Source organism: Microtus oregoni, unplaced genomic scaffold (assembly GCF_018167655.1).
Source record: "Microtus oregoni isolate MIOR12 unplaced genomic scaffold, Mior012 000004F_ref0000308, whole genome shotgun sequence".
Classification (NCBI taxonomy): domain Eukaryota; kingdom Metazoa; phylum Chordata; class Mammalia; order Rodentia; family Cricetidae; genus Microtus; species Microtus oregoni.
In genome coordinates, this window is record NW_024543063.1 from 33,060,311 (window position 1) to 33,072,174 (window position 11,864).

The 11,864-nt window shown below is 52.9% G+C and overlaps 1 protein-coding gene across 1 annotated transcript; it reads right to left on the reverse strand.

Moving 5' to 3' along the window:
- Positions 1–339: 339 nt before the first annotated feature.
- Positions 340–3,239, reverse strand: Foxl1 (forkhead box L1). Its single transcript, XM_041650744.1, is given in 2 exon segments — positions 340–2,465; positions 2,467–3,239. Coding segments are annotated over 2 exon segments (1,020 nt in total). The 5' UTR covers positions 3,133–3,239; the 3' UTR covers positions 340–2,111.
- Positions 3,240–11,864: the final 8,625 nt, after the last annotated feature.

An 11,864-nucleotide genomic window follows, 5' to 3' on the forward strand; every position in this document is an offset into this window, starting at 1 on the left:
TCCAAAAGTCGGTTGTCACAAATCAACAAACACACATGAGACAGCATGTCAAACACAAGAACGAAAAGAAAAACTAAAAGCACCCAGCACAGCAGAACTGCCCACTCTTTCTGCTATTCAATCCCCTCCAGGGCTCAGAGGAGTTTCTGGTCCCTCTCCTGCAGCTTGTCTTCACCCTCTGAAGTCAAGGCTGCCAAAGAGGCTGACCGGGTTCCCGGATATAATCCCGCTCTCTCGTTCCTACTCCACTGTTTGTTTATGTCCCCATAATCCACTGAACCAGCCAGTGAGAGGTTAATGAAAAAACAACCTTTATTCAGAGGCTGAGCACATGGGAAACATCCAATGGCAGCCTGCCTGCTGCGTTCTGTTCAGTCCCAGCCACCTGAATCCACGGTGAGGTCCCAGCAAAGGCCTTCAGCTAGAGCCGCTGAACACCCTTCCCCATCTCCACACAGACCTGGTGGGACCCAGATTGGACTGTAGGACTGAATTGTTGTAAGAGATCCGACTCTCTTGACAACCAGACAGTATCCCTCCTGCCCAAAATGCTTTTCCCACCACTGACCAGCAGGGGACTTGAGAGTTCTTAGGCATTTTTGCACAAGTCCTGAGACTTGTCTGTGATTGTCTGTTTGGTTTCTGTTAGTAACAGGTCTAACTCTGTAGCACAGGCTAGCCTGAAACTCACAGCAATCCTCTTGCCTCAGCCTCCCGAGTACTGAGATTACAGATGTGACGTGGCACACCTTGGTGGTTGTGAGACTTCGCTCAGGGCCTATGCCCAAGAATCCTTCATTTTTGTACCTTTCTTACCCCCAGATAAAAGATAGTTCTTTAGTTCCTCAGGAAGTCAAACTTCAAGAACCCGTCAGAGAGCTAAAACACAGGCACCATGAAGGTCTACCAGTTTCCCCCCAAGCTGGAAGCTGAACTGAACTGTAACCAGCTCAATTGTCTTAGTCAGATCATTGTTGGTACCCTCCCAACATCTGGTCACCCCTATGTGTTTATTTAATGTCAGGATCTAGAGTCTCCTGGAGGGAACACTGACTTGGGGTGCCTCAGTGTCGCCTGGAGGCTGTGCCATGTAGAGGCACTTCTGTCCCAGATCAGACAGGAGTGTGCTTGCTCCCCCAGCCTTTCTGATTACATGGTGTCCTTTACTATGTGAGTCTGGAAAACGGAGAGAGAGAGAAAAAAAAGGAAGTTAGATCTTGAAAAACTACAGAAATAAAAATTCTGACCTTGAGGCGTATTAACTCCACACATGCCCTCCTGTGTCCCCTGAAATCGTTTGGTCCCTTAAAAAGAAAAAGCACAAACTAACAGAGGGCTATGCTGCTGCGGAAGGTACTGGTGTGCCACGCTAAGCCATGAGTGCCGGCCAAATATGGGTGCTTTGAAAGAAGCCAATAGCCAAGTGAGAGGAGCCTGGTTCAAAAGCCAAGAACAAACATCCTTTTAGTGTAGAGGAAGGTTTGTCTCTTCATATTGAGCATTGCTGCTCTGCCTGCTTCTCTTAGCCTTAGTTGTGAATGGTAACCAGGCCTACATCTCTCCCACACCCTGGGAACCACGGATCCCTGCATTCTGGATGCAAGCTCCCATCATCCAAAGAGGTCATAGCCAAGGCCTGGGTCACAAGGAATCCACTGAGCTGTCCACGGTCCAGTGGAATTTCCGTGTAGAAATGTATGCTATGCCTATAAGTCTTGCCCTCGGGTTCAGCAGGAGACTCGGGTCCTAATGAGGACCTGTGGTGGGCAAAGAGGGTCAGGCTATTTTAAAAACACCAGCGACCCAACGGGCCAACGGGGTTCCGCTGGTGATTGTTAGTGTTGAGTGGGCTGTGATCACGTCCTCTTTTAAGTCTGCAAAGCTTCCCACCGCTGGTTAAGTCATCTTCGGAGAAGGCAGACCAACACGACCCCGCAGTGCACCGAGTTTGGCCGGAGTGGGTACGCTGTTCTAAACACACAGTCGCCAGGGCAGAAACCTAGGTTACTTCTACACCCGTTCACCCGCAGGCAAGCTGTTGCCCGATAGCCGCAGCCTTTGCTGGCTGGAGGTGGGGGTTCGCGGGGCGGGGAAGCAGCTGCTGATCCGCCTTATTGGAAGCGAAGCACGGCGGCTTCGGGGACCTGCAGAGGGAAATAGGAAAGGAAGGGGATTCCCAGCTGGGAAAAGCCGCCCTGGACGTGCGGGTCGAACACTAGCGAAGCGTTGAAGGGAGGTGGTAGGCTGGATGAGGAGGCCAGCAGCGAGGCGCCCAGCAAGCCCGGCACGGACTTTGGGACCCCCGAGGCCTCTGCCCCTGAGGCCGGCTTTGGTCTCCCGGCCAAGATGCTGTCGATGCTGAAGCTCTTAGACTTGGAACCCTTGGGGGAGCCGCTGGGGGCGGGGCGCAGAGGGGATCCCGGGCGGTGCACAGTGCGCTCACGCTGGCCACCCGCCGCTGCCCCCCGCGCCCTGGGCTGTGCGGTCCGCGTCGGGGTCCCAGGGCTCGGGGCGGAACCAGGGAAGGAGCGCGGGCCGCGCGGTGCCTCCCGTCGGGGACTGAGCACGATCCGGTGCGCGCGGAGGGCGTGCAGTAACCAGGCCCGGACACCCTGAGTTGCAGCCCACTTCAGCCTCCGGCTGCTCCGGCTGCTCCGCCCGGGTGCGCTTGGCCTCCGGGGAACCCGCGGCGGGTTTGGGCTTCCTTTTCCTGCGCCGGTAGTTGCCGTTCTCGAACATGTCCAGACAGCGAGGGTCCAGTGTCCAGTAGCTACCCTTGCCGGGCCGCCCCTTCTCACGCGGCACCTTCACGAAGCACTCGTTGAGCGACAGGTTGTGGCGGATGCTGTTCTGCCAACCCTGGCGGTTGTCGTGGTAGAAGGGGAAACGGTCCATGATGAACTGGTAGATGCCATTCAGTGTAACCCTCTGCTCGGGCGCGTCCTGGATCGCCATGGCGATGAGCGCGATGTAGCTGTAGGGCGGCTTCTGCGGGGGCTCGGCGCGGCCAGGGCCGGCCAGCGCAGCGGCAGGGGTGAAGGCCAGGGGCAGCCCGGGCCTCTCGGGGCTGTACACATACAGCAACGGCGAGGCAGTAAGAGCGGCCAGCGGGGGACTGAAGAGGTGGCTCATGGTGACAGCAGCCTCTGCGCTCCGCCACCGGGGCAGCCTAGGGACTTCGCCCCGCGCCAGGGCCCTCCTGGGGAGCCCTCCGTGCGTCTGCCTTGCGATCTGCCGCTCTCTCCAGCTCTCTGCGCGCTCTGTCCCTTCTTCATGGCTTTAAAAATGTTAAATAATTGTTGTAAGTTTGCTATTATGTGTTGACTTAGCGCTGGAAAATAAATTGTCTATGATAAACAGTCCTTGTGTTCTCAGCCCACCCACATTAATTAAAATTTCATTGCTGAAAATCTCCCAGCTCTTCCCTCCACGTGTCTTTTTGATACCAGCCAATCGGTTTCGGGACTATTCCTCATTTGTTTATAGAATTAGTCTGTTGATAAGTCCGCCCACCCAAGTTGAATCAAGCTGTGTTTATTTGGAAAAATTTCCGGGCACCCAATATATAAACGCACTGATCTGATGTTTGAAATACCACGTCCACCCCTTGACGCTGTAAGCACACAGTCAGCGAGGCAGGATGTGGAGGGACGGGTGGCTCTCCCGGAGCTGGGTCTGCTAGGCCAGGAAGGAGGGATGGGGATGGGGGTGGGGGAGCAAACGGGTACATTTTAAAGCTGGGCTGGGGGACCCTCCCACAAAAAGAACTTTTATTTCCTTCCCCTAAGCTCAATAGGCAATTTAAAGATAGAGCTCTCCCCTGCATTTAGGGGAGATGGGAAGACACTAGACACACCTTTTAGAGGTAAGCACTCTTTAGGGGACTACTGTCCCAGAGGCCCCAACTAACAGAGTGGGGAGACTTAGGGAAAAAGGAGTGGGCCCCAGGAACCAGCCTTTTTTGCAGAGGAACAGCTCTGGGAAGCTGTAGGTGGACAGAGTACCTGGTCCCTAGCTCCATTAAAGACCGCAAAACAACCCCCACCCTGGAAAGTGGGGGTAAGGGAAAAAGGTCTTTCTGGTCTGGTTAAGTTTGCTAGCAAGGCACACCATAAAGGGGGGTGGTGGCAGCTGGTGGGGAGCTGGTGTTCGTGAATGTGGGTCTTTAGCTCCATACTCTGTGCCTTCCTGTTTATAACAAGGAGGGGGGTTACAACAGCTTTACAAGTGTGCACAGCTGGCTGGTGATTACATTAAGCATTTGTGAAGCCTGCGTGCTGGTCCCCCCACCCCACCCAGGGGTGTAAGCACGCCCCCGCCCCCGTCTCATTTTACATTTAGCCACGTCAAACTTTGAATCCAAACTCCTGAATGATGCTCATTCCAAAGGGGGCATCTCCCCAATTGGCTCCCCTCCAGTGGGGTAGGGATGCAGGTTAGCCTGGTGTGGCCCTCTCTGTTCACCATGTTTTGTCTGCCAGTGTTTTTTGAAAGGAAGTGGAAACGGTGTGAAGAACTGGGCTGGTAGCTGCCCCCTGGGTAATTTTCTGAAGAATTACTGGGGAAATGTTTGGAGGTGCAACTTGGTAAAGAAATAGCCTTCTGCCACCCATGGAGGATGAGACACACTGAGCGCCAGGGAGGGTGCCGGGTTTAGAGCAGTGGCTGGTACTCAGATGCTCTCTGAACGTGGAGAAGCTGGGTGACGATCGGTCCACTTGGAAGGGAGGAATTCAGATTATAGCCTTCGGGTTTAAGATGTCCTAGCGTCCTACCACCACAGACGAGCGAGGAAGGAAATTGAAAATGGAAGTTTTGCCACAGGTTGGAAACAACAACAACAACAAACAAACAAAACTGATTTTGATGAAAATGGGTCTGAGGGAGTGTCCAGCTAGCCTTTGCCCACTCAATCTCCCTCTGTGACAGCAGCGCTTCTAACCTGAGTCCCGAAAGCAGCCCTGGCTACCTGCCTTAGTGAGAGGGTGGAGGGTGGAGGGTCGGAGTGTGTTTCTCTCGGAACCCTGGCTTTCGCCAGAATACCCTTTTAAATTCTGGGGTGAAAGGTGAGTGAGCAGCCTCAACTGTGCCACCCTGTCCCTCGATTCTGAATTCCCTTAATAGACTCAGACCCAGAACTAAGTCAGTGTCACCGTGCCCTCACCTCCACAGCCCGCGCCAATCCCAGAGCTCTCCAGGACCCCGAGTCCAGCAAGCACCCTCGACCCTCCCGATAGGCGCGCCCCGCTGTGCTGTCCGGGCGAGTCTTCTGAACCCTAAGGCAAATCTGAGCTTGAATTCCAACAATAATAAACACCGCCCACTTTAGGCGTGGGCTGGTCGCTGGAGGAGACACGCCCGGTAGGTGGGCGGGGCACGGCTAGGAAAGGGGGAAAAGTTTAGAAACTTCCCGCAGAATTGCACCAGCAGTTTGGAGGCTCAGGGCCTGCGATTGGCAGCGTCTGCAGGAGGCTGGAGCCGGAGCACCCGGTCCGGTACGGGTGCGGTCTGCATCCTGGGCTCCCAGGTGACACTCGCAGCCTTAGCACGGGGGGGGGGGGGGGGGGGCAACTGTGGGAGGATCCTCGCTCAGGGGCACATTCCCGCCTTTCCGGGGACTGCGGCGCAAAGGCCTGGAGTCTACAAGCCTAGGAGCGGATGCGCCCTCGTGCGGAAGCTCAGTCCTCTGAAGACCGACCTGGCCTGGTGGGGGAGCCTGGGAGAAGTGGGTGCCCCAGAGAAAGCGGGGTTCTAACCAGGTTCCTTGAGTGTTCAAATCCAGAAAAACAAAAACAACAACAATAACGAAAACAACCTTGTAAGTACCGGGCAGGCAGTTGGAGACAAGTTACCTTCCTCCCAGGAGAGCCCCATGCTCCTCCAGACGCCTGGGAGCAGAATGGGCAGTGGTTTCTGCGTGGGATGAGGACTGACAGCCACATTCCCAGTACTGGGACAAAGCGGATGTGAGCTCCTCCGGGAGGTTGTGGGGAGGAGACAGGCCTCCCAAAAAGCCCGCACCGCGAAGAATGAGAGCCAGGATTCTCTCCCAGGCACACCCAGAACAAAGTAGGCCTCCAAATGAAGGGCTATCTGTGTTGTTCTCCCAGTATCTGCAATTCTTTTCCTATTCAGACGACAGTATCATAAGTAGCACTGGGCCTCTGATCTCACCTAATAGTATGTTTGGGTGGGGACTCGGGCTGGTCGCTGTAAAGACGTCTTAAAACCGCTGTGGATACAGAGTGGTGCTAGGGCCCACTTTTAATCCCAGCACTCTGGAGGCAAAAGCAGGCGGATCTCTGTGAGTTCGAGGTCAGCCTGGTCTACACAGCAAGTTGCAGGACAGCCAGGCCTACACAAAGAAAACCTCTCTCAAAACACCACTGTGGACAAATCCTCTTTACTAAAGTGAATTGAGCACGACGTGCACCGCAAGTGCTCACGGGAGCAACAAGTCAGTTCACCTCTGCAGCAACTCTAAGCTTAAAGTAGCCCCAGGCTTCTTATCAGAGCCACGGGGGGAGGCTGAGGCAGGAGGAACCCAAGTTCAAGGTCAATCTGGGCTGCACAGCAGGTTCAAAGCACTGTCGAGCAATTTAGTGAGACCCTGTCTCAAAACATAAAATATGAAATACAAAAAAAAAGTAAAAAGGGATGGTTGCATTCTCCAGTTGGTAGAAAGCTTGCCTGGCAATCAGGAAGCCCACATAAATCAGGCATGGTGGCCTGTGCCAGTAATCCCCGCACCGAGGGGTAGAAGCAGGAGACTCAGAAGTTCAAAGTCATCTTCAGCTACATGGTGAGTTTGCGGTCAGCCTGGGCTACGTGAAATCCTGTCTGAAAAAGGAGAAGCTGAGAGCTGGTTAACTACTGGTAGTTAAGAACACTATTGCCAGGTGGTGGAGGCACACGCCTTTAATCCCGGCACTTGAGAGGCAGAGGCAGGCGGATCTCTGAGAGTCTACAAGAGCTAGACCAGGATAGCTAGGGCTGTTACACAAAGAAACGCTGTCTTGAAAAAACTAAAAACAAACAAATAAACATAATAAATAAATGAATAAAATGGCACTTTTCTCCTGGGAGAAGAATATATGGTTCTCGTGAACCATGTTTGGTTCTCGGCACCCACACAGGTTAACTAACAACCACCTTGTAATTCCAGCTCCAGGGGCAGAATAATCAAATAATAAAATAGTTTTTAAGTAAAGGGTTTTGTAGGGACAGTGATGTGACACTTGCCCAGCATGTGTGAAATGCCGGATTCAGTTCCCAGTAATCACACACACGCACACGCGCGTGCGTTAAAGGAAGAAGAAATCTTTGTGTTATTCTCACAAGAAGCTGAGGTTCAGGAAGTTAACTGTCTCAGTTCTCATTTAGAGACCTGTCCAAAGATAGGGACACAATTGTATTACAGCCACCGCCCTGTATGAGGCACCCAAGACCCCTGCGGGAAGAACTTCCTTCTTAAGCCCTTGCTGCTTCAGTGAAAGGCAAGCCTGAAGGATCCACCCATTCTACAGAGCCTGAAACTGAGGCCAAGTCACAGAGTACTCCCCAGTTACTGCTACTTGGGTAACCAGCAGAGCGGGAATCCCAAGTCACAGGTTGTCCTCAAAAGTGGATTCAGTGGGGCCCCCAATGCTCAGGTGTCCTCAGGAGAAAGAGGAAAGATTGGAAAGTGTGCAGCCCCAGGGTTGGGAGTCTCAGGGTGTACCCTGAATCCTCACAAACTCAGAAGGCTTTATTTCTTCTCCCCTCCCTCTTTGAAAAGAGCCTAGCAGAGTCTAGCCCTGTTTCCCCTAGGGGGTGCAGATGGGGGTAGTGTCTGAAGAGAAGGGAGGCTGGGCCTGGTCAGCTGATGCTAAGTGGGGCCCAAAGAGCAGGGCAGGGTTTTCCAAATGACATACTTATTTATAGAGCACCTTGTTCCCAGAAAGGATGGGAAGGCTCCCAAGGAGGCCCTGGGGGCACGTCCACTACCCCACTCACAGCCATCCAGATAGGCAAGATAGACACAGAAATGCCTTCTGAGAAAGTTCTCCCTAACCGTGATGGTAGAGCTGGAACTGCCCCAAACATACACAATTAAAACTTCACAATCCTAAGAAATATCACCTAAGAAACTGGCCTCAAAGCTTACAGGAATGGGATGAAGTTAGACCGATTATGGGGTCAGAATGATGCGGGGGGCGGGGGGGGGAGCTTTGACTGTAGACAGTCTCCCTGGGAGGCAGGGTGTCTAGGGAATAGCAGAGTCAGGGTTGGAAGGCCACAGCTGTCTAATGGCCATCCAGGCTTATCACCCCAATGGTAGACACTGAGATCCAAAAACACAAGGCCATACTCCATGGCAGAACAGAGCAGGTCGAAGTCTCCCATTACCCAGCTCTGAGTCACCTAGGATGTCACTGCCCCTCCCTCCCTCCACCCCAGCTCTGCGTACTTAGGGCCCCAGGATGAATTCCCACATTTGGATGCTCAGAAAGCCAACAGCACCCAAAGGGACAGGCTTCACTGTCCAACAGTACCCATGGCACATCTGTGCACATCTGTCCAGCTGTCCTCCCTGCAGAGCGGGGATGTTGGCGAGTAAGAAGGCTGACACAAGTTAAAGGTGCATGACACCTTCCCAGGCACTGTCCCCAATGAAGCTGGTGGGTGCCAGCCCCCTAGATACCCTGGAAGCATACTACCCCTTCCTCGCGTTGTGTCCGAAAGCAAACATTTCAAACGCCTTGGCAGTGGAGGGCAAGCAAGAAAGGCGGGCAAGGAATGCTTCTCGAAGTTTGGGAAAGCATTCCAAATATTCTGAGCTGGATGGCTGGGGGGTGGGGAGTGGCACTCTGAGGCTCGGACCCAGCACGTGTCTCCACCTGAATTGGAAATTGGGTGGACGTGTGGTGTCTCCTTCCCTAGCTGAGCCACCCGCTGACCCATCTTCAGGCTACAACTGGGGATCAGGAATGTAGAATGACAGATGACCCTGAAGGACGAGGCAGTTTTGGGGGAGCTCGAAGGCTGGGTGAGGCAATTTCCCACATTTTTATTCATACCTACCTGTTTTGGTTTACAACAAAGTCGGAGATTCCTGCCTCCACCTTTGGATTTGGGAGTGGAGACAAGTATGAAGACACTAGTCACTGGTCACCAGACCTCATTTGCATAGTGCTGTGAACTTTCTTCTGTAATGTGAATGAAGTTCACCTGCCTTCCCCAGAGCCCAGACAGCGGGGCTGGAGGGCAGAGGACCCTGAAGGGTATGAGGCAAGCGCTGGTATTCCCTGGATCCTTCGTTTATCAGCTCCTTCTAACTTTTGATCTTCATTTAGTTCAGTACGAAGGAAGTAAGACCGGTCAACCTCCCAGGCGACAGTGCATGGAGATGGGGGACACACTCTGGACCAAAGTCACTGTCAGTTTTTCATCTGCTGTGACAGGCCACCTGAGCCAGGCAGTGAGGCCTCTAGCTGCAGATCCAAGCTGGTTTGGGGAGAGGTGTGAACAGGGACCAAGCTGGTGGGCACTTCCCGAAAAACAGCAGGTGTGCCAGTAGCCGGTATAACTTCAGACTCAGAAGGCAGTGGCTGTACAGTGCTCCCTCCTGGCCACGGGGTCTGAGCTGGGAGTGTGAGGCATGGAGGGCTCTCTGCAGACCCTGATCTGTCAAAATTGAGCACTGTTGATCAGTGCACCTGGTTAAGGCCGGCTGGTTCTTGGAAGCAAACCCACAGGAATGTCTCAGCCAGTGTTGCAGGGGCCTGCTTTCGTCTTTATCCACCCTATCTGTGTGATCTGCCAAGCCGCACCGTCTTCTTGAGGCATGGTTAACAGACAAGGTTGTGTTTGGATGAACAGCAGAATCACCCTGGTAGAGAGCTGGACTACCTGGGGTAGGCACTCCAGGCCTTCCACCTTGGAACTCTTTGCCCCCTTTTCCTGGAATGTCCTGGACTTGCCAGGGACAGAGAGGAGGCCTAAGGAAGACCAGAGTTAGGGGTAGTGAGCTAAAAACAATCTGCGTTCCCATAAATGTTCTAGTGCAAGGAGTATCCAGCTCTCAGAGTGGCTGGTATGACCCCAATATTGGGGCCTGACCTTGCCTCCTTGTTGCTAGCAACATTGGGGAGCTTCCTGATCGATCTGGACTGATGATAAGTCCCTGGTAGTAAGGAGACTGCAGCGAAGGCTGGGCCAAACAGCCGTGAGCCTAAGAGTTAGAAACCCAACCTTCCTAGCCTACCATTATCCTCTGCCTATCCTCCTCTCCTCTGCCTAGCCTATCCTTCTCCACTGCCCAGAGAAAGTGACACCCCAGACCAACATTTCCCAGGGCCCTATTTTCCACTCTTGCTGCTTCAGGCCGCCTGGAAAAAGCCGGCAACACAAGCCAGCTACCTGTGTTCCAAGGAAAGACTTGGTATAGGGCCTGCTCCGGGGGCTTTTCCCTGGCTACCTACCCCAGAAGGGTTCTCTTTAAGAGTTCCCCCACTCCCAACCACCTCCTTTCTTTCCCTCTGGGTCAGTCACCAGGCTCCAGAAAGTTTCAGATCTTAAAAGGAGGGCACGCTTTCTGAGAGGCCCCTGAAACATCTGGGAAAGGAGAGAGCCAGCTGGCTGGGCAGCAGTTCGCTTCTCCTGGGGCAAGTGGTTTGAAGAGTGCGCTGCAAAATGAAACCAGCATAGGGAGGGACCAGCGTCTCCAGAATTCCTCCTAAGCTACCTGCCCCAGCCCAGGCAAGCCCTTTGCGTCCCCACTTTATGAAAGGTCGTGAAGCATGGGCCACCTTCTGGTGCTGCAGGTTGAAAGACTGTCTTACGCATATGGGAGGAATCATCAGGATTCAAACATTCCCTAATTCCAGCTCAAAATAGCATAAATAGCAGTTTTAACAATAAGATAATACACGTGCTTCAGTGGCTACCACTGAACCAAGCAGATGACCTCCTGCAAAGTCCTCCTTGGTCCACGTGTTCTATGCAGGAGGAAAATCCCTGGGCACAATACAGGTTACCAACTGGGGCGGGACTCCATGATGCTGAGCGCCTAAAGACCAACACACAGGCCTGCAATGAAGTCAGCCAGCAGAAAGGTAAGAAAGACATTCACCCCACAGGGTAATACGAGGTTTGTCCCTATCCAAAAAAAATTTTTAGAAAGAAAAATAATCTCCCTGTTCTTTAGTGAGCTGAAAACCAGATCGATTTCAGTCAGCGCTAAAATATGGAGTTTTTAAGGGGCACCGTGGCTTCCCTTTTCACCTCAGGGGGTAAATATTTAAAGCCCAAATTGATAAATAAATCAGATCGAAAGTCACTTCTAATCTGATCCCCAGCCGTTAAATACATCAATTCTCTTTCGCTCTTGCAGGCAGGGTTCAAACACTAACAGGGCAACAAGTCCGCATTTAAGGAAACGCAGGGGACACAGGACTCACCCGGGCTCTGGTTCAGCCAAGAGTGGTGAGCTGTGACCTTTTGTCTATTCTCTGTTTCTCCCCTTAAACAGGGGACAGCTGGACACCGAGAAGGAGCGACACCATCTTGTTTTGACAATTGGCAAGCGTTTTCTGCATCCCGAAAAGCATTTTGTTCGGAGACCAGCTAGCTGCGCTCAGGCAACCCTGTCCGTGTGTTGCGGGTAGGACAGTTTCTCAGACTGTCTTGAGAGAAAAATCCCAGGGTGGGATACGTCAACAAATCAAGAGCCCTCTCTTTACTAAAGGAGAGCTCCATTGTCCCATGGCGCGTATGTGCACCTACGTACCAGGCCACCTGCACCATAAAATAGTCACAAGTGGGTTTACTACAACTTATTTCTTTTTAATTCAAGAACACAAAGACACTGTCCGAACTTTGGG